The sequence below is a fragment of the Camelus bactrianus genome, chromosome 20 (genome assembly GCF_048773025.1).
Source record: "Camelus bactrianus isolate YW-2024 breed Bactrian camel chromosome 20, ASM4877302v1, whole genome shotgun sequence".
In the NCBI taxonomy this organism is placed as follows: domain Eukaryota; kingdom Metazoa; phylum Chordata; class Mammalia; order Artiodactyla; family Camelidae; genus Camelus; species Camelus bactrianus.
The window spans coordinates 40,516,172-40,539,110 of NC_133558.1; the positions used below are offsets into that span (position 1 = coordinate 40,516,172).

At 40.3% G+C, this 22,939-nt stretch overlaps 1 protein-coding gene across 1 annotated transcript in view; it reads left to right on the forward strand.

The window, feature by feature from the left end:
- The first annotated feature begins 1,768 nt into the window (after positions 1 to 1,768).
- Positions 1,769 to 22,939, forward strand: part of LOC141574266 (ankyrin repeat domain-containing protein 26-like) — a 41,952-nt gene continuing 20,781 nt past the window's right edge. The window contains exons 1-14 of the mRNA XM_074348995.1: positions 1,769 to 1,807; positions 3,058 to 3,124; positions 6,142 to 6,256; positions 6,415 to 6,588; positions 10,063 to 10,169; positions 11,479 to 11,616; positions 13,070 to 13,152; positions 15,244 to 15,372; positions 15,970 to 16,021; positions 16,405 to 16,474; positions 17,979 to 18,108; positions 18,513 to 18,574; positions 21,088 to 21,181; positions 22,103 to 22,310. Coding sequence (XP_074205096.1) covers positions 10,111 to 10,169; positions 11,479 to 11,616; positions 13,070 to 13,152; positions 15,244 to 15,372; positions 15,970 to 16,021; positions 16,405 to 16,474; positions 17,979 to 18,108; positions 18,513 to 18,574; positions 21,088 to 21,181; positions 22,103 to 22,310 — 1,025 coding nt within the window. The 5' untranslated portion in view covers positions 1,769 to 1,807; positions 3,058 to 3,124; positions 6,142 to 6,256; positions 6,415 to 6,588; positions 10,063 to 10,110. The remainder of the gene's footprint in view (positions 1,808 to 3,057; positions 3,125 to 6,141; positions 6,257 to 6,414; positions 6,589 to 10,062; positions 10,170 to 11,478; positions 11,617 to 13,069; positions 13,153 to 15,243; positions 15,373 to 15,969; positions 16,022 to 16,404; positions 16,475 to 17,978; positions 18,109 to 18,512; positions 18,575 to 21,087; positions 21,182 to 22,102; positions 22,311 to 22,939) is intronic.

Genomic DNA, 22,939 nt, shown 5'->3' on the forward strand with positions numbered 1-22,939 from the left:
ATCTTCAAGATTTATCCGTGTTGTGGCACATAACAATTTCATTCATTTTTTAAAGCTAAGTAACACTCCACTTTATGTATACACCACATTTAGTTTTTCCATCTATCCATCCACGGACACTTGGGTTGCTCCCACCTTTTGACTCGTGTGAATAACACTGCTACGAACATGAGTGTGCAAATACTTTCTGAGTCCTTTCAATTTTTCGGGATATATACTGAGAAATGATATTGCTGGATTAAATGGTAATTGTATTTTTAATTGTCTCAGGGACCACCGTACCATTTTGCATAATGGCTGCATCACTTTACATTCTCACCGGCATTGCACCAGGGTTTCAGCTTCTCCACATCCTCACCAACGCATATTGTTTCCTGTTTTCTTGATGGTAGCCATCGTCATGGGTGTGAAGTGTTATGTATCAGGTTTTAAACATTGTCACCTAGCTAGGAATAGATTAGGGATGTCCTGTTTTTAATTTAAAAAAATGGTTCCTATTGGCTTCTTGTTTTTTTCTAGCCGTATGTGTGAAACAGGCCAGGAAAACTATTCCACAGAGCATTTGTGTAGGCTCTTACCCTCTTTCAGTCTCTGCATTACCCCGACATCTCTTTTTTCCCTTGCAATTTCTTTGTTGATGATATCATGAGTCTAATTTTAAAGGGTAAGTAAAAGTACTCGTGGCGTGGATAGGGAGTGGGGAAGCGGGAGGTCCTCCCAGGGAGTGAGATGGCCATTTGCAAAGGCACAGGGACGTGAAGAAATACGAGCTTGTAGGAGAGGAACCGGCAGCCCTGCGGGGGCACAACTGTCCATGTATAGGCAGGTCAGGCTAGAGACAGAAGTTAGGTCCAGATTTGGAAAGATTTTGTAAGATGTGCTGTAAAGAATTGGAACTGGTTATGATTTCACACAGGATCAACTGAAGGTTTCTAAACAAGGAGCTGATGTGATACTATGTTTCATAAAGACTGCCCTGTGGACCCTAGGAGGATCTATGAGAGGAGGGTGGGGAAGGGGGAGGGAACACCGGAAGCAGAGAGCACTTGGGGGGTACTGCAGTAGTACAGGTGTGACTCAGTGAGGACGTGAGCTGGGCGTGGCAGTGGTCGTGGAGTGAGAGGAGGTGGATTTGAGAACTTACTGATCATTTGAATGTGGTATGGGGTGAAGGAGAGGGGATTAATGATGACTCTGAACTTCAGCTTAACATGAGCCTGTGAGGAACCTCAGGGAAAGGAGCAGATTTGGGTAGAAGGGGTAGATGAAGATCAGCTTCAGCTTGTATTAAGAAGCCTTTGGAACATCAGTTAAGGGGGTGTAAGAATCCAGAATTCAGCAGAGTAGGGGATCCTGCAGCTGCGTGTTGAGGAGAGGCCACACCCGAGGCTGTGCACTATGGTGTCACGATAGACCTGTCATGTCCTTTTTATTCCCACCCATCCCTCTTTCTCATAACCCAGTATGAATTTTACTCCCTTACTGTAAGTTTGGGTTAATCGTAATCTTCATTGCTTTGCCTAAAGAACGTCATGATTGACTGTGGTGGCACAACGGAAGCGAAAGTGGGGCACAGTTGGTGATATTTGGTATTTTGAACCTGTTCCAGTGCAACTAGTGATGCTTTCTGTATACAGAGCAAGTCTCATCTAAATGACAGAGATCACTCTTAATAACTTTGTTGTTTCTTGGGTTTTATCTTTAAAATATGTTAATTCAGATATTGATGGATGAGAGATATAAAGTGTTCCTTTCACCTCCTAGAGACTGCAAAGCAAGCTTCCAGAGAGAGCACATCAAGATGAACGTCAGTTCTTGAGTATAATTGATGATTTGTTTTTCCGTGGACCCCACGTTTTAAAAAATGTTGAATGATAACTGTATCTGTTAAACAGTAATACATTGACCTGCATAGTTACTGTTCATCCACTTTAATAGTGATCCCAATTTTCTCTTTGTTTTCAAGGGCTTCTAGTAGGAAGTGAAAGAAACCGTTGTGATTTTGTGCTGCTAATTGTCAGGAGAGGTTGTTGTACAGGAACTTGGGTGCTCTTCACTGATCCTGATGAAGTTTTTGGCTATGTTTTTGTACTTGTGTTTTGGTTATTATAAATGAGGTACATACTACCCTAAAAATTACTATAATGTGCTGAACAACAGCAAAGTGGGCTTCTAATCAGTAAGTAGTAGCCAGTTTTTCTGTGTTGAATTTATATAATTTTAGCACAATGCAGCAAAGTTTCATAGTTTAGAATTTTAAGTCTGTCACAGACACATAGTTTCCATGATATTCCTTGATAATAAAAAATTACTGATTTTATAAAATTGTGGTACAATGTACATAACATAAAATTCACTATTGTAGCCATTTTTAAGTATTCAGTTCAGTGGTGATAAGTACATTCACATTTTTGTGCAGTCCACCACCATCCATCTCCAGAACCATGTCAGCTTCCCAAACTGAAACTCTGTGCCCCTTAGACAGTTACTCCCCATCCCTCCTCCCGACGCAGCCCCGTTAAGCATTCTCTTTTCTGAATTTGATTATTCTGTGTATCTCGTATAAGTGGAATCAAGCCACATTTGTCCCTTTTTGTCTAGCTTATTACATTTAGTATTACGTTTTCAAGATTGGTCCATGTTGTGGCACATGTCAGAATTTCATCCTTTTTGTTTTTTTAAATGGAAAGATAGCCAGTTTACAATATTGTGTCAATTTCCAGTGCAGAGCACAATTTTTCACTTACACATGAACATACATATATTCATTGTCACATTCTTTTTCGTTCTGAGCTACCATAAGATCTTGTATATATTTCCCTGTGCTATACAGTATAATCTTGTTTATCTATTCTGCATATGCCTGTCAGTACCTGCAAATTTTGAACTCCCAGTCTGTCCTTTCCCACCCCCCACCCCCTTGGCAACCACAAGTTTGTATTCTATGTCTATGAGTCTCTTACTGTTTTGTATTCATTTAATTTTATTTTTTTAAGATTCCACATATGAGCAACCTCATATTGTATTTTTCTTTCTCTTTCTGGCTTACTTCCCCAGGAGAGAGAGGGCAAGACGAGGAGAGGGCAGGCCCGGGGAGGGCAGGCAAAGGACATGGCAGGCCCAGGTGAGGGGAAGCCCAGGAGATAGTGGGGAGGACCAGGTGAGAGCAGGCCCAGGAGAGGGCAGGTCGAAGGGCAGGACCAGGTGTGTTCAGGCACAGTTGACGGCAGGCACAGGAAAGGGCAGGTCCATGAGAGGGCAGGCCCTGGTGAGGGCAGGACCAGGTGACGGCAGGCCCAGGTGACGGCAGGCCCAGGAGAGGGCAGGCCCAGTTGTGGGCAGGCCCAAGAGAGGGCAGGCAAATTACATGTCATGCTCAGGTGAGGGTACACCCAGGAGAGTGCAGCCCTAGGACAGGGAAGGTCCAGGAGAGGGCAGGCCTAGCAGAGGGGAGGCACAGGTGAGGGCAGGCCCAGGGGAGGGCCGGCCCAGGAGAAGTCCTATTAAACTTCCAAGAGATGACATTGAGAGGCAATGGGTATTTGAGTCTGGAATACAGGAGGGAGGTCTAGATTGGAAATAGCAGTTTGGAAGTTGTCAACTTGTAGAGAATACATAAAGCACTAAGGCTGATGGGGGCAGCAGCAGAAAGTAGTAGAGGCCAGAAGACTGAGCCTCAGGGGTGCTGTGTGCCAGCATTCAGGGGCTGGGACTGAGAAGACCGGCCAGGGCCGTGGGAGGAAATCAGAGCAGCCTGAGACCCGGGAAGCCCCGTGAGGAAAGGGCTTGAGGAAGTCGGGGAGAGCAGCGGTGGGAAGTGTGGCTGCCGGGCCGTGTGAGGAGAGGACTGAGAGCTCCCCGTGGAGTCAGCACCTGGTGGGTGGTGGGTGACCCTGTCATGAGCAGTTGCAGTTCAGTGGACATGCTTGCTTGGATGGAAAATGAGAGGAATCAGAGGAAGCCAATGGGAACAGCTCCTTTGCAGGGGCAGGAGGCGTGTGTGCCGGAGAGCAGAGAGATGAGCCGCAGCTGGAGGGTGAACGCATCTTTTTTTTTTAAGATGAGGGAAATAACGGTGTATGTTAATAGAAAAGATAGATTAAAAGGGTAAATTAGTAACACCACATTCACTTAGGTGAGGGGAGTTGCAGGTGACGGCAGGTGTGGGCCCAGAAATGCCCCTGAGTCAGCTTCAAAACACTTGCCAGGTTGAGTCCACTCAAGACCAGCTCCCAGGAGTGTCAGCCACTTAGGAGCTCTACCGCCCCCTGCAGTTTTGATCCTGGCAGGGCCAGAAACCATAATTAGCCAGCTGAGGGAGGAAGGATGGAGTTTGGCAGGAAGAAGAGGCCTGCCCTGCCTTCCCCACCTCCTGCAAGTGGTCAGCCAGCAGCGTGGCCTCGCTGAGTAACTGATGTGGTGCTTTCATAGTTACGTGATTAAAAAGTTGTCAAATGTTATACCATGCTCCCAAATAAATCTTTGATTGATTAAAGATTTACTTGGTGGAAATAAAAGCAAAAAATAAAATAAAGTGAAAGCGTGTAAACATAAGGCTGAGCCACAGAGCAGGGTCAGCAGACATGCGTAAACACGTTTTCATTTCATCTGGAGAGCGTGTGTTGGTTTCTCAAGTTTGTACTTAATGATACATATTGCCACAATCTCTGAAACCGTGAAAACAGCTTTTTGCTGTTTGCATCTGCTAAATTCCCTGGAGACTGGCTGGGGCCCAGAGGGATGTGGAAAGGAATGAACTGAGGGATAAGGAGATGTAGAGATGTTTGGTGGGGAGCTCTCTGGGGGACTAGGCCTTCAGCATCCTGTGGTTCCACCCCACTCTAACCACAGTTGCGTACAAACATGGCTTTCTCAGGGGCAAGCCTCACTTGTGGAAATGTCCCAAAACACTCAGCCACCTAGCACCAGCATTTGAAGGGAATCCAGTGGCCCACAAGCAATTGCAGGGTTTTGAAATGCCTTAGGCTCCCACGTGCGCACCGGGCACACTGGGTCTCCGGGCCTCTGTGCGCACTCACAGGGCCACTGGCTCTGGAGGGACAGTTGAGGGACAGTTGAGGGTCAGTGCTGTTGCTAGGCTACGACTGTTCCGGACGAAACATTCCGAGCCGCTGAGCTTTGCAGCCAAGGTGTGGCAGCGAGACCTCTGTGGCTCTTCTGTAGCGCCAGCGCTGAGATCGGGAGGCGGCAAGAGACCAGGAGGGAAGTGAGTGGTGTCGGAAGGCAATAAGCCAGATGAAGAAGAGACTTGCTAAATTCGTGAGCTGGGTGGGCTTCAGCGCCCGTCAGAGAGAGCGCAGGGTTTGTGAGAAGCCCGTGCCTGGGTATCATGTCCATAAGAGTGAGCTAAAGGAGTTGCACAGAGCCGCATATTTAGGTGCCAGTTGTACAGTGGAGGAGTTGCTGTCACGTAAGAAAAATGTAGACAGCAGAGACAGGAAGAACAGGTAACAGCGGCGGGGCGGGGCGGGCCTGGGAGGAGCTGCCAACTCTGGTTGTAAGACATGAGTTTTAAATTGCCTTCCCATGTCAGAGATGTTGAAGTGTGAGACAATGAGCATGTTAGAATCATTGAAGTACAGTGTTCTCTCTCATCCTTGCAGCAACAAAGTAGATACACTATCATTTTACTTAATTGAAATGTTATCTTTGTAAAATAGTAACGGTAACAATTACAGTATTACCTAACGATTTTTGAGCTGTTATTTTGTGCAAGGAACTGCCAGACACCTTGCATAGCTTTTCATTTAAGCATCACAGTGGGGTCCTGTAAGATAACTACTCCTTCATGCCCATTTTGTTGATGAGGAAATTGAGGCACAGACAGGCTAAGTGAGAGCTAATAAGGGACAGTGTTAAAGTAGAAGTCAGACCCAAGGTGAGCTGAATCTCAACGGCAAGCCCTTTCTATTCAAACAGGTAGTTCTTCCATTAATGTGGTGAGTAATAAGAGCTAATAAATACTGTTCTTTCCCCATAGAAAGAACTAAGATAAGAAGACTAAATGTTAGTTTTAAAGGGGTAGGAATAGCGTGCTGTTGAATGTTTACAATTACGTGAGTAACTGTATCTTTGAACTAGTACGCTCTAATTTCCTAAACAGTCCTCTCACGTTCGCAGGACTGCCCTACACTTAGCCTGCACCAGCGGCCAGTCATCAGTGGTGGCTCTCCTTATCCAGTGGAAGTGTGATCTGGGTGCTCGTGACGAGGAAGGCAAGACAGCTCTCATCAAGGTGTGTAGCAGCCAACCGTGTCCACGTGAGGTTGATTTGATTTAATTACTTAGAATAAAAATGAATTTGTTTTAAATATAACGAACTGCTGAAACTTGAGGAATGTTCACTTGGAATGCCTAGCACTTACAGTCTGTTTCTTGGCATGATACCAACAGGCTGTACAATGCCGGAAAGAACTATGTGTCACTGTCCTGCTGGAACACGGAGCTGACCCAAATCTTGTGGACGACCGTCAAAACACTGCTCTCCATTACGCCGTCTTGGCTGAAGATACGTCAATTGCAGCAAAGCTGCTCCGCTATAAGGCAAATATCGAGGCGATAAACAAGGTATAGCTCAACTGACTTTATTTACAAGATATTTGAAATACAGGGTCTTTTCTAGCTATGGGTGTTTTATTTATAGTAATATGTGTACTGAATACAATACATCAGGCCCTGTTATCATGGAAACAACTCCAAAGCCAAGGCCAGAGGCTAGAGGTAGTGCCCACAGAAAGGGCAGAGCTCTGTCTCCCAGCCAACGTCCCATTAGGAAGTGGCTGGGAGTGGGTGGTAGGCTCAGAGCCTACAGAAGATGAAGGCTTGCGGGGAGTGAAGTGATGGCAGGGGCTGGCTGCCTGCCTGGCGATGGGTGGGAGGAGGAAGGAACCCAGAACCCAGCAGGGGGAGCTGGGTGACTGCACCTGGGCAGGGGAGGCAGCAAGCCACAGGTCCTGAGCCCCCCAGGATCCCAGGTTCTCGAATCTGGGCGAGTGAGGTCAGGTCCTGTTTGACAGCCAGCCAGCAGGGGCATTTGTTTGTGCTGGTGGCCACATGGCCCTCCACGTACACCTTCACCTTGGGGGCTTCCACGCTCAGCCGGGTGCAGCTCCCCTGCAGGGCTGTGGCTGTGGGTGGGGAGCAAGTGATGGCGAAGCTGGTCCTCCTGCTTTTTCTCCTGGCTCTCCCTTGAAGATTTTGATTGAATAAATGTACTCAGGTCTAGACACAGGTATTTAGAAATACTTCCCTGAGATTCTGATACAACCCTTGGTTAAGGACTATTGAATGGATTCGTGTAATACATGTAAATTCACAGATCTCAAAAATAAGACATCTCTGGAAGAGCGGGGGTTTGATAGATGCTGCTGCTTTCAGTGCTCTGCTTTCCAGCCGTGTTAGCCTGACTTTTATCCGTCTCTTCCTCTGTGATTGAGGAGTTTATTGGCAATATTACTGGCAGTATCTATTGCCTGGAAGAATAGCTCCTTTTCCCTTCTAACCACTGATGATTCAGTGGCTCTCAGACAGTCTTAGAAACTTGCTTGTGGTGAGTGATTCAACAAGTAGAGTCGGACCCTTTAAAGATTTTGCACCTTTTGTTCCCATCCAGGTCATTAGGTCAACAGGGTTTTTCTGATTGCAATAATAGGAAATCATGAGCCTTCTTTTGGTTAAAGCTGTGTGACGGACTCTTGCAATATATCTGTTAGATTCAGTGAGCCCTAGCATAATCAAGATGACAGTTATTTTTAAATTAAAGTGTAATTGATTTACAGTGTTGTGATAGTTTCTGGTGTACAGCAAAGTGATTCAGTTATATATATATATATATATTCTTATTCAGTCATATATATTCGTATTCAGTTGTATATACATTCTTAGTTACATATATATTCTTATTCAGTTATATTTATTCTTACTCAGTTATATGTATTCTTATTCTTATTCAGTTGTATATATTCTTATTCAGTTGTATATATTCTTATTCAGTTGTATATATTATTCAGTTGTGTATATATTTATTCTTATTCTGTTATATATATTCCTATCAGTTATATATATTCTTATTCAGTTATATATATATTTTTATTCAATTATATATATATACAAATATTCATACTCTTTTCCATTATGGCTTATTACAGGATACTGAGTATAGTTCCTTGTAGTATATACAGTAGGACCTTGTTGTTCATCTATTTTATATATAGTAATTTGTATCTGCTAGTCCAAAACTGCTAATTTATTCCTCTCCCACCCCCTTTCCCCTTTGGTAACCATCAATTTGTTTTCTATGTCTGTGAGTCTATTTCTGTTTTGTAAATAAGTTCATTTGTATCGCATTTTTAGAATCCACATATTAAGTGATATCCTATGGGATTTGTCTTTCACTTTCTGACCTCACTCAGTATGATAATCTCTAAGTCCTTCCATGTTGCTGCAAATGGCATTATTTCATTCTTTTTTATGGCTGAGTTGTATTCCATTATATATAAGTATACCATGCAAGATAGCAGTTTTAAACATCAAGACCCATGACATTAGTAACAAATTGGAATTGTTTTAATAATTTAGTTTCAGCCATCTCATGAACTAATTATCCATTTGATTAACAATTGGGGAGAATTAGATACAGGTAGATTGTATTTTTAGTAGGCACTGGAAAAATTCTTGAAGCGGGTATTATGAGCCTTTGTAAAATGTATTTATTTTACAATATATTTTTTTAATTGAGGTATAGTCGATGTACTATAGTATATGTTACAGGTATACAGTTGAGTGTTTCACAAAATTTTAAGGGTTATGCTCCACTTATGGTTATTATAAACTATTGGCTCTATTCCCCATGTTGTGCAATACATCCTTGTACCTTATTTTATGCCTGATTGTTTCTACCTCTTAATCCTAATTATCCATTTGGTTAACAATCAGGGAGAATTTGATACAGATAGATTGTAGTTTTAGTAGGCATTGGAAAAATTCTTGAAGTGGGTATTATGAGTCTTAATCACAATTTTTATTACATGTTGGGGCCCAGTGTTTTTGTGTGTAAGACGTATGATTCTAAAGAAAGGCAAGGTTTTACATACAAATACTTGATTTATACCCAACTGTTTGGAAACACAGCAAACATAAAAACACAAGTGGGCTATAGACTAAACGTGGCCCCGGATATGTTCAGTTTGTCTCCACACATTGAGTCAACATTTCAAATTTAGGAGACTTGTGCAGAAATCTACACTTCAGATCTGGTCCCCCTTGAGCCCAGGCTCCTATGTGGTCTGCTCTGCAGAGGTGGCCTCTTCTTGGTGGGGCATGTGTTCTCCAGTTTGCTGTCCTCACTTGTGACCTTCACTTACTCGGGCCACCTATGTTGCCTCTGTAAGCATTTGAATTTACAATTCCTGTGGTATATTTTGGTATATATTTCGAGATTTTAAAGACAGTCTATATTAATTTATAGTCTACTTCATATTTTATAATAATCCCTTAACAGCGGGGTGGAATTTCTCAAGTTAGAATTTATAAGTTGGTTTAAGAAAAACTTTTTCTTTACATGGAAATAGTCATATTCCCATTGGAATGTCTGCAAGCTTTATGAGATTAGTCGTAGTTGTAATTGGATAGGTTATGCATGCTGCAGACAGTATGGTATCTTTCTCCTCAGCGTGGCTCCTTAGAGATGTAGTTGATTCAGTAGCTGAATGGTTCTCTCTGGAGCAGTGTTTAGAGTGTCGGGAGTAGTAGTTGAGCAGTAAGGTAACTAGAGAATGCCTGATACACACTGCGATAGAAGCGAAGGTTCTTGGAACCAGCAAATGTCTGAAGTGAGTTTCAAGAGAATGACTTCACAGGGAAACTTTCGAGGAGGTCAAGGAGGAACCTTTTAAAGAGAAGGAGCACAGAGGGGCAAGGAGGAAGGGGCTACTTTTTATTTACTTTATAGTGTATGTTTAAGTTCAGAGACAAGTTTTTAAACTCAGTTTTGAAATTTATATGTAATTTTACACATTGTCAACTGTTTTTACTATTTTACAGTATAAATACACACCACTTTTACTCGCCATCAGGGAGAACAGAGAAGAAATGGTCAAATTTTTGATAGCGAACGGGGCAAATGTACATGCAGTCGACAAGCTGCAAAGGTACAATAGTGTGTTCTCTCTCTCTCTCTCTTTTATTTTAAATCTTAATGTTGTTCTAAAGTAGTAACAGCCAATCAGAAAGATTAACTTAATAAGAAGAGGATTAACAGAATCAACACATCATCAGTTAGGTAGAAAAGCAATTACTCTGCCTGGTGTCACGAAGAACAGTATGCAGCAGGATTCACCTTCCTTTATGATAGTGACTGATGTTATTTGCAACCTGATTTTTTTGGTCATACGATCTTAAAATAGTTCAGGGGTTTCATTTTAGTTTTATTAGTATGGACTCTAGTTTTAATTTACCTTATGAGACAGTGTTGAATTTCTTCATTCTTTTATAATTTGTTTTAACCTCTTCTTGGTATATATTTTTTTCTTAAAAGATGCATATTAAACAAAGAGGAGTTTGTTTTGCTTTTTGGATGACTCTGCTTTAAATTACTTTCTTTGAAGGATACTGATGTTATTAGGTTATCACTAAGTGAGTATCACTAAGAGAGTAACTATTACCAGATACTGTGGGCTCATCAGTTTTTATCCTTTTTCATTTCTAGTACATTTTGATGTTGCTATTTTTAATTGATAATGGTAGAAGGAAGAAAAATAGCTTTAATTATTGAATAAACATTCCCTTTAAAGAAGACAAGTCATTGGTGGGTGATAGAGAGGAAAGAGCTGGGCTTTAGAGTCAGATGAGGTTGAATTCCCAGCTCTCCTGCTGGCCAGGTGTGTTACCTGGGGGACATGACTTATCACCAACCAGTATGCTTCCTGGCACGTAAAGGAGGGTCGTCGTACATCCTTCAGGGGGGGTTGTGCCTAAGAAAGTCCATGTGTAGATGTTCAGGTTAGTGCCGGGCACATGCTTCTCAGCGTGATTAACTGCAGCCGTGACTATTTTTATTGCCACTTTTATTCATATTACTGTTTTCAGCCTGCAAACAGCTTCTCCTTACCTGACCTCTAGCTGATTTTAAAGTATTATATTTCAGACGAGGGAAGAAATGGGGAATCCTTTATTTAAATCTTTACCTACTTCAGATAAGTGACCTCAGCATCCTTTCTTGTCCATCAGACGACTTTAAATTAGCAACTTCTACTATGTGCTACCCAAGTAGGACAGGAGGCTTCTTTTCTGCCCCTCCATTTTGGCCTTGGAGGTAATTTGCAAAGATGAGCACTCGAGCATGTAAATGGTCAGTTCTCCAGGGGTGGGCAGGATATTAACTTGGTAAAATAGATCAAATTAACTGTCTGAGTTGCACTAACTAAGTTCCTAAGGGTGAAGCTGTCTCTCTTATTTTAGATCAGCACTCATGCTTGCCGTACATCATGACTCACCGGACATAGTCAAACTGCTGCTTGAGAAACGTGTTAATACCGATTTGCTAGATGTACATGGATGGTTTGCTGGACGATATGCCTGTAATAATGGCTTTAAACAGTAAGTGTTTACATTAAAGTGCCAGTTATCTCTAAACTGAGGTTGGAAATGACCTAGCTGTTACTTGTAATGTGACAGGTGAGAGTTCCTAGTTGGGAGCAGGCACTTTGGGGATGGCAGTGAGACCCTTCACATCATCAGCTGGAAACCAGCAAAAGGCCAGACTAGTGAGATGGAGCAGTGGGCACAGGGCTCTTTATCTCGGGGTTCGTAAGACCTTTATCCTTAGGGTCCTACTGTTCTCCATTTCATTCCAGTGTAACCCCTATGCATGGGGTACAAATAATGTCACATACCTGATTTTTCTAACTAGTTATTTGGGTCTTGAAATGTCTCGTAGAGCAGAAAATCCTGCATTTTCCTTTGGGGACTTTCTCCTCTAATCTTCCTCTTGAATTTTCCAGGAACCTAAGGGATCCCCTAAGATCACAGTGACAGTCCTCTCCCAGAAGGCATTGGGGCAGGGCAAGGGCATTCTAATCGTTCTCTTGTTTCCCTTGATTCTGTTGCTGCAGCATTGGTACTAAAACTAGCTTTAACAGGATCTCCTTGGCAGCTGAGCCTGGGGTCTGGATGTTGCTGTCTAAAGACCTTTAATAAAATTTTAAAAGAAGAAAAGGAAAAAGAAACTGGTCCTGCAGTCGGGTCGTGATTGACCTCTGCTCCCGGGATGCCTGTGCTGATCCAGTTTGCGCGGTCTTCGTGGTGATCGACACGTAAACTTCAGCGTGACAGCTTTAGTTCTCATACATATGCTTGTATGAGGTCATATACTTATAAATAAGTTTAACTACAAGTTATAGTAGCTGAGGTGCCCTGAATTATAAACCACGAAGAACAGCTAATCACCGTAATTTGTAACATTTTCTGAAAACTGCCACATTTAAATGTTATACCTATGAAAGAAAACGCACATAGGGTTTTATTTGGGATTCTCAAATAGTTCCAGCATTTAAGTTCAGGAAGAAATTATTCCATTCTGCCACTAATTTTCTGAGCATCTAGGGGATACATTACCTCATTAAATCTTCGTAATACTTTTACGAGTATTAATAACTAACTGCCTAACAAGACAGTAAGATCCCAGTTTTATAAAGGGAGACTTTGAGCTGAAGAGAAGCAACTTTTCCAGGAACAAATAGCTGTTGGTTATAGAGCTGGGACTTCTGAGTTTGAGATACTTTCCATATGTCCGGCTCGCTCTAGTTAACTTACTGAGCTGTACTGCCCTCAGTTCATGACTACTTCACCTTACTTTTTTTTCTTTTTTAATTACACATGCTAAATTTAAAAGTTTGTAGATTGTACAAATTTGAAGTATATGGGACAATTGAAGTTTTGGTATTACCTCTGATATTGTCTGAAATAATCCAAGAATTTAATATATTTGATAATTGTTTTTCATATTAGTATTCAAGTAGTAATATTTATTTATCACTTTTTTTATACATAGCCTTTACCGACTGATTGTCGACTACAGAGCCGGAAGGATACCAAATACTCCCCCTCAAAATAGTGACCTAGGACAGAGTTCTGGTAATAAGTTACTGTTGTTGGGCCTACCATAGATAAGGAAGTAAGATTGAGGAACTTTTGGTAATGAAAGGGCAGTGATGAAATCCAGTGTGTAAATTTCATGTATGTTTTTGTTTTTTTAATTAATTTTTTCTTAATGGTCTAGTATTCAGAATTGAGAAGTTAATTGTAGGTAACTTAAAATCTGGGACAATATTGTCTGAAAAGAAATTCATTTATTTAGTCATGGCCCCTGAAATCCCATATTATATCTTTGTGTAGATACGAAAAACAGGTTTTTTACTTTGTTGTACATTTCCTGTAACATTATAACAAGTTGGCCTTGTTACAGAACTGGATCTTTAATTTTTACAGCAAATGGATTACATTGGGTAAATGAATGCTAGTTATTGCATAGTGATTATGATTAGCCTCACTAAAAAGTGATTGTCTTTAAAACTGGGAGCTCGGCAATACCTTCCTGGTGCTATAAACAAATGGCCAACAATTAGAACTGCACAGCTGGGCCAGTGTGCAGCATACTAACAAGAGACTGTTTTTTAAAGATACCTAGTGATAGTGCAGAAGTCAGGAAAGCAGTGCCTTGTTGAGAAGCACTGATTACTTTTCGCATCATTACACCAACAAGGTCTCTCTTACCGATTTCATTCCTCAGAAGTGCAAACAATGCGACATGTTGCCTTCATGAGAGTCAGATGTTTTCTTCTCTTTTTTGGGATACTTGTCATGAAACTATAATTTTGTTAGAACAAGATTTTCTGTTGCCATTAGTTAAAAGATTGTGATAATAAATACTCAAATAGCACAACTCAGGACTCAACAAATTGTAATAAAAGCACAGAAGTGCTTCACATAAAAGAAAAAAAGTAGACTGTGTTGCCTAGGTGTGACCCCTCACGTGCTGTTCAGTCTGAACTGTATGAGGGCACCTTTAACTTGGTAGACCTTGATCAAGCAAAGAACTTCTGTTGTAGGAAATACAAAGATGGAATAGAGAGAGTTTTGGTCTTCAAGGTGCTCATAACACAACAGAGTTGTCCCTGGTTAACGTCTGTATTTTTTTTAACAGGACTTTCAAAGAAAACATTCTTATCTGTTAAGTTATCCACTTAACAGATGACTATCAAGTGTCTTTTAGGTACTAAGCACCACTCTGACGTTACAGAATGCAAACAGGTCAAAAGCACAGCTCCTGGCCTCCGGGAGCTTGTTACTGTCATCACCATTTTTATGATTGGCTTTACTTTATTCTGTGCTTACTGTGTCCCAGAGCCCACGGGGACTTTGTAACTGTCTTTATATATTTTTTATTGGTATTTAATATGTGCCAAGTACTTTAAGTCCATGGTGAGGAAAGAAGTTTTTTAAAAGTGGGTAGGATGTCAGGTAAGCCATGCAGAGCAAGTAGAAGTTTGCCAGGGAAGGAGGCAGAAGGGCAGTGTTTGGTGGGCGGAACATCTTTGAAGATTACATTTGGCAGAAAGGACAGCGGTGCAAAGGCTAAGATGTGCCAGTGAACTTTGCAGGATCTATGAGTTTCATGTTGGTGGTGCAAAAAGGATGCTGTAGGAATGGTTGGGAACGAGGTGACTTCCTAGCTCAGGCATGCTTCTGAAAGCCTTTCTAGTACTATAGAAAGGTGGAGGTCTGCTGAAGACCTTGGGAAATTTGTCAGAGTGCTTTCAGCTGCAAATAATAATAAAAGACCTAAGTAACAGTGGCTACAGCAACAGGAGTCAGGGTTGTTTAGAAGGTTCAGTGATGTCATCAGGATCCCAGACGCTGTCCGTCCTTCAGCTGTGAGGCTGCTGGTGTTTGATGTCGCCTTTCCTGATCTGCTGATTAGCAGCAGCTCCAAGCGTCATCTTCTCGCATGACAGTATCCGCAGGCGAGGAGGGCTGCTTCTCTCTGCGTGTTTTCTGTTAACTAGGAAGAAAGCAGAGATGCTTCCGGTAGACTTCCCCTAGCATCTTGTTGGCTGGGCTACATCACGTGCCCATTCCTAAACCAGCCACTGGGAAAGGAGATGTAGTTACTGTGATGACTGTAGAACAATCATTTCTCTTTACCTTCTTCTCATATGGGAGCAGAGAACATCCAAGGAAAGTTGCAGTTGTCCGGCAAAGACGAAGAAGAAATGGTTGTCGAGTTGGGAACCAGCAATGGCAGCCGCATGGATCCACTGAAGAATGTTGAGCAGAAGAGTAAGAAGATTCGATGTGAGTCTTAGGGTTTCCTGGTTATGACATAAAGCAGGGATGCACAAGCTTTTTCTGTAAAGGGCCAGAGAGTCAATATTTTAGGCCATGTGGTGTCTGTCACATCCACTCATGTCTGCCATTGCAGTGTGAAAGCAGCCCTAGACCGTATGTGAGCGAATAGGGATGACCGTGCCCAGATAACACGAGGCTGACAAAGCCAAATGGCGGGGTGGGTTTGTCCCATGGGTGTCGTCCAGAAACACCACGCTGTGTGAGCTTGACGTCAGTTTATGATGCTGATTCTACTAACGATTACCATTTTTTGTGAGTCTCATAAAGTTTGGTTGGGATTTTGGTCCCTGTAAACAGCAGATCATTTTAAGATATCAAATTTGGATAAACACCCCCTTTTTTTTTTTTTTGATAAATATGAAGGAGGGAAGTGGGTTTTATGCATTAATTACCTACCAGGAGTATACTCAATACTCACTCGTGTGTAGTCTCTAGGTGTGGTCCCAAAGGAATGCTTTTTAACAAAACATTGGTCTTATACTTCTAATATTCTGTATTTTTCTATTGCTGATATAGAATCTATTTTACTTTTTTCTTTAATAGCGGATTTAGTGGTTGAGTTTTCACCGAGGTATGAAGACATCTCCGTCATCGGGTAGGATTTTATGGATTTCTAAAAATCTGTTGACTAAGGGAACACAGAGGAAAGAAACAAGGCTTGTTGGGTGTCCTACTCTGGGTTAGACACCATGTTATATGTACTTGACATTTGTTACCTCGCACAGTCACCACAACAGCTTTGCAGAGTAGCTATGCTGTTACAGCTTACTGTTAGTTAATTAGGCAGCTGTGGTTTAAGGAGGGGACTAGTTGACCCATGATTCCATGGTTAACAAGTAGTTGACCTGTGACTTAACCATCAGGCAGGCAGCCTGGCTCCCAAATCTGCTTTCTTATCCCTCAGCATAGACTTTTGTCACTTTCGTTTGTTTAAAGAAATGAACTCACTCATTTTTGACGTGTATTTTTGCTCCAAAGTATTTCACCCAGACATGATGTTGATGATTCAAGGCCTCCATCGGACGGTGACTTAGATCTTGCTCCCAAGGTAAAGTGTTTTCTTGTGAAATGAGTTTTTCTGCTCTGAATTTAGTTTTGCATAGTATTTACTCTTAAAATTTAGCAGTGGTCTGCCTATCATTGTTTTATGTTTGTATTAGAAAGTTAGTCAGAGTAAACCATTTTATAAAAATATGACAGGTTGAATTTTTTTCTGTTTTTTACTTCGGTAAATACTGAAGATGAGGCTGAAGCAAAATGGACTAGAAAATAGATCGTGACAGGAAAACTGTACTTTGAAAAGTTTTCCCACAACAGAGGAAGTGTGAAGCTTGTCCAAGGATAAGGATTCTTTGACTTTTAAAGCCACACTGACGGCACTTGTATAATACTCGTGCCTCAGGGACATCTTCAGTGCACACAGCTACTTACTGTGATAATGATGGCCTCTTCCTGGGGCCTTCCAGTTCCAAAACTACGTAGCATGTATCTTTTTTTTTTCCCTTGGACACTTTTTATTTTGGTATCAGAGAGTTGTGAGGAAAGAGGGTTTTTTTTTTTCTTTATTTCTGTCTCTGGTTCTGCATTAAGACTAAAATAAAACAAGTGTCAAAATGAGAGATGATTATACAAACACAGCAGAAATAGTGGGGTTAAGTGAGAGCAGGAACTCTATAGTACAAATTATGAGAGAAATCATCTCAAATTCAGATTAAGAGAAGGAAAAGTCAGCTCATGGAAAAAAGTGCTCAGACTCTTCTGTTCTGATTTTATGAACAACAGAAAGAAAATTTGATCCTCACCTTTTTTCTTTTTGGTTATAGAAGTTTGTTTTTTAATTCAAATGTAGTTGATGTACAGTATTGTATGAGTTACAGGTGTGCAGTAAAGTGATTTGGTTATGCATATATATGTATATATCTAATTCTTTTTGTTTTCTTTTCCATTACAGTTTTTTTTGTGAGATACTGAATATAGTTCCCTATGGAAGTTAGTTTTAACTTGAAGTTACTTCTTTTTTTAGAAATCCTTACATTTAAATTAATGAAGTGATGTCTTATATTTAATCTAGCAAATTTTGTTTCTCCATTCTGTCCCCAGTAACTGAGTTCTAGTTTTCCATGTGACTTCTCATGCTGTTTAACACCTCGACCTTTGGCTCAGGCTGCCCTTTTTAGAATCCCCTTCACATCTGCTCTTTGCACTGGGTCTGTCTTTTAAGACACAGTCTGGTCTTCCCAGCATTCCCTGAGCTATTGACATGCAGCAAGTCTCTTCTCTCCTTTGTGCCCTTACTGTGTCTGTTCACTTCTGGTGTAGAGCTGTTGAATGATACTTGTCTGTGTTGATTCATTTTCATGTGTTTCTACTTCCCCTAGAATATAGAGCAGAATCTGTCTTATATATATTGCCAGCTTCTCCCAGGATAATGCCTATGATCTGATGGATACAGTAAATATATGTTGTCTTCCTGACTGATTGATTGAATGACCAAGTGTAGGAATATGATGTTTTCTGAAGTTGGATTTTTGTTACGTTTTGTTTTTTTATAGGAAGAAGCAACAAAGCCAAAAACTGGGGGAAAAGAGAACAGCACTTGGACTATTAACAGTGTTGTAAAGGAGCAAGCAGATCATAGGAAATTGATTTCTACTGACGGAGCACACAAAATTGGCAAAGGTGGTAAGTCAGTGAGCATCTATGGGTTTTCTTCTCTGCTTAAAAGCTAGTATGGTTGGAGGCGGGAGGGTATAGCTCAGTGGGAGAGCGCATGACTAGCATGCACGAGGTCCTGGGTTCAATTCCTGGTACTGCCATTAAAAAAAAAAAGAAAGCTAGTGTAAAAAATCTGAAATGTGTAGATCCAAATATGATATCCATTTCTTCTTAAGTGTTTTTCTTTTGCCATCTTCCTTCATAAATATCCCAACTACAACCAAGTTTTCTTCCAGAAAATGCTTCAACCCTCTGAAATTCTTTTCTGCCACTTTATTGACATATTCATGAATCGAGATAGACTTATATATATGTTTAAACTTCCCAGTGGTATGTGTTCTCATTAATGTATCTGTGACTGCATTTTGTAGATGCAACACCAGCATTAAGATTCAAAGAAAAGAAAGATGCAGAATCATCCTGGGTTTTTGAGGTACTGTCTTCTATTATTATTATTTTCAAATATGAGCATTGCGTGATGTTGAAACATAAATGGAGGGATGTTTTGACTTCACTTTCTCACTTTTGCATTTGCCCAGCAAAATCTTTTCCTCATTTTAACCCACGCTTAGTAAAGTCATTCCGTGCTACATGTCATACCACTGCAGAGCACTTCTGTTAATTTTCCAGACTCACCTAGTGAAACTGGTGTATGTAGTGCAAAAGCCAAGGCTTAGAAAGTCACAGGGAATCGATTTGGGTTCTGAAGTTACCTTTTCTAAAAACTAAAGAAAATAATTCTTGGTCAGCCTGTGACCAGATGTTTGTTTCTTTGTTATCAATGAGTGTGTAAAATGCTTAGTGAGATTCAGAGAGAAACAGTTTTGTACTAAAAAAACCCACAAAAAAATGGTGTTTTTGTTTGTTTAACCACTTTGTCCTTGAGAAGACAGTGCCTGTGACTTGAAAGTACTATTATATTTGGATTGTCAAGTAGATCTGCAGTGAACATTTCAGGAAAAGCAAAAGCATGGGAAATAGTAATAACTATGTGGGGTTAAAATACCAGGAGTTTGGTTTAGTGATGTTTTACTGAGGACAGCCCATTTTGGGTAGGGAAAATAGCGTGTACTGAGTACCTTTATGGCGACCGGACTTGAAGGAAGCTAAGTGCAGGGTAGTGATGACCTATTCCATGGTGATAGGCGTGGAAAGAGGTAAGAAGAGCCTGAGCCCTTGGATCTCGGCAGCTCCTGCCTAGTGGCACAGCACTGTACTTGAAGTCAGCAGACGTAGCATCCTGGTTCTGACCCACTGTGGGATCTTGGAAAAACTTATCTGACTTATTTGAATGTCAGTGACCTTGTTCAAAAACATGGTACTGATACCTACCTCTCAGGTTATGTGTCATGAACAAAAATGTGGTAACAAATGTGAACACATTGTCAACTGTAAAGGGTGCTATAGAAATGTAAGACAGAATGATCACAGTGGCCACTAGTGGCCTACTGAAATGTTGAGGACACTTTTTTAAAATCTGAAGGACAATAAAATGGGAAGTTAGAGCGGGCACGGGGATTTCTCATTTGGGATATGTTGAATGTTGGTAGACTATTATCGGACATCTCCGATTCGTATGTAGTGCTTTGGTACTTGAAGCTCTCTGAGGATTTTAGATGTTTTGACCTTAAATAAATTCCTGTTCCTGAACACCAGCTATGCACCAGGCAGTTAGACACTGAATGTAGCAGTTGAGGGGTTAGGCTGTAGTGGCAGGAACAGAAGAAGAAGTAAATAGGAACCCTTTATCAGGGACAGTAAGTCCTTCATATAAGGAACGTGGAGAGCGTTAGTTTAGACAACAGTTGGGGGAGTTTGTAGTTAGGATGGGGGTGGAGTAAGGGTGGAATTTAGGTAGTCAGAAAAGAGCTGAGTGTGACCAAAGCTGCCAGGCTGATGGACAGGTAGGAGCCAGTCACACGAAGGTCCGGGGGAGGGATGTTCCGGACAGACAGAACAGCGGGTCACATCTGCTCATCACAGTGCTCAAGCATCTTGGAGTGGCCAGGAAGCTGCAAGTGGGTAACCGTCCTTAGAATCACTGTTATTGTTGTGTGTAGAGAAGAGAATGTGCATCATAAGGGCCTGGCACATGCGGGTGGTCGCTAAACAGTGTTCTTATTCTTCCCTAAGTAAAGTAAAGCTTATGGTACTTTTTTGAAGAGCTGCATAACTACATTTAAAATTTCTCTGCTGTTAATTTAAACATAAATGTTTTTCTTTCTACTTTGGTCTTTTATTCAACTATTTTCGCTATCAAAAAACTTTTATCAAATAATAGTTAGATTCTGCTAAGCCTTTGTTTACTGAAATGTAGCAGTTTCCACAGTGTTCTGTTAATACTCAACATGACAGACTCCCAAGGCTTCTTTTCATGCCACATTTGTTATTTTAATACTAAAAACAGTATCTGTCCTAAGAAACATTTTAAACTTATAGCACATATACTTACTAAAGAATATATTTAAATATGTATATTTTAATTTTATTTTTTAGTGAAGTGTAGTTAGTTTGTGATGTTAGTTTCAAGTATACTGCAAAGCATTTCAGTTATACAGATAAAAATATATCTTTTTTTAAACGTCCTCTTCTTCTGTCGAGGAATGGAAAATGGAATTAGCTGTTTTGAAGTTAATTTTTCATTGAAATCTGCATGTAAGTCAGTATTTTGTCTGTGAAAATATTTGCTCTGGCTTTCCATCATGCTCAGTTTACAGAGTCAAAAGCCAACTGAAGATAAAAGATAGGCTTGCTCTAAAGAGTGTATATGAAATTTTCTATTTAAATGTTTGGGTTTCCAGGATATGCTTATTTTGTTTTTTAAGTCTAATTGCTTTTAAAGTAGGAAATTAAATAAAATACTAACAAGGTAGGGAACGCAGGTATTTTCTTAGAAAGGGATCAGGAAATCTTTATGCAACTCATTATTAATATTAATTTTAACAGCGTACCTCCAAGATTCAACTACCGAACTATGTTGATGATTTATCTGGAGCTGCAGGTCTAGGAGAAAAAAATACATTAAATGGACAAATAGAAAGTAAGCACTGTATTTTATAAAAAAGTCATTTGACAGAATGTTGATTTGAAACATGGATTTGGATCTATTCTCTCAGCCAAAGAAAATCTCCTGTTGAACATATAGTGAGGAAGAAGAGGAGAAAAGGAAGTAAATTGTATGTCTTATCAGGTGTCAGCAACAGATTAAACTAGAATGCTGTTTAAGGAGCTCAGATGTTAGCTTTCTTTCAAGATGCTCTGTGACCTGAGGACATTCAGGAAACCAGGAGGAGGGAAGGAGGGAGTGAAGAATGAGAGAGGCAGAGAGGAGGGGAGTAAATGAAGGAAAAGGAGTTGGGGGGTCCTTGGCAGGAGGTGGTAATGTAGAATACTTCTTTAGAAGAAGGAAGAGTTTAGAATTTTTACCTCCATTTTCATGACACTAGTTTTCTTTCTTGTAATACCTTTGTCTGGTTTTGGATTCAGGGTAATGTTAGTTTTATAGAATGAGGACATAGTTCTTCCTCTTCATTTTTCGAGGAGAATTTGTGTAGAATTGGTATTAAATTTTCCTAAAATACTTGGTAGAATTCACCAGTATAACCATTGGGACTGGAATTTTCTTTGCGGTAAGGTCTTTAAATAGGACTTTTGTTTTGGTTTTTAAGATATAGGGCTTTTTAGCTTATTTGTTCTTTCTTAATTGAGCTTTTGTAATTTCTCTCTTTCAAGGAATTTTACCCACTTCATCTGAATTGTCAAATTTATTTGCATAATGTTCATAATATTACTTTGTCATTCTTTTAATATCTGCAGAGCTTAGAAGAATGTCTTCCACGTTATAGATGCTCAATATCCATTTGTTCAATGTGTGGATGAGTGAATGTGAAAATGCACAGTCCTTTATACAGAAAAGTTATTCATATATTTTGTTTCTGTTTTTGTTTTCTTCCTAATGCAGATTCTGATAGGTTATTGAAAATTGAGGATCCAGTTCATTTATTCAGATCAATAGAACTTAAAGAATCTGACTGTGAACTAGTTAGAGAAACTAAAAAAAAGGAAAATGAGATGAACTGGCTACACACAGAGCTGTTGAAAACAAGAGAAGCAAAATCACAGTTAAAACTTCAAAATGTGGAGTGGGAACAAGAGCTCTGCAGCATGAGGTACTGAATTTCTTGGTTTTAAAGAAGTATTTGAACTCCTTATATTTACTTTAATACTGTAGGTATGTAGGAGAAGTCTTACAATTGCTAACTTACCTTTTGGGATTTTACAGGGGAGAAAATTTCATTAATATTGTGGAATATGAGACTCTTGGAAATAATACAGCTATATATATATATATATATTTCTCCTCATTCTATATTTCTTTAAAAAAAGATCTTTGATCCTTATCTCTCAATTGTCCTCCAGGAAGTTTATATTACTTTACATTCCCACTTGCAGAATTATGAAATGACCATTTTTCTCAAGGCAGAAACTTTAAAAAAATTTATGCAGTTTGATTCTTAACATATGAATGGATGGACTGAAAAATAAAATGGAAAGTGATTACTGGTTAGTTTCTTCAGCATCTCTCTCATGCAGAGATAAGATCAGTTCAAAGGTCTATGCTGAAAGCACGGATTACTCTTTATTTCTTAATTACTTAATATGGATCCTGCCTTGTACCAAAAGGGATTTAAAAATGATTTACTACATAAATGATGTTCAACAAGGAAAGTTCAAAGTGTTGCAAAAGAAGAAACATAAAGTGTTGGGCATCAGCTAGTAGACTCCCCAGCCTCGCCTT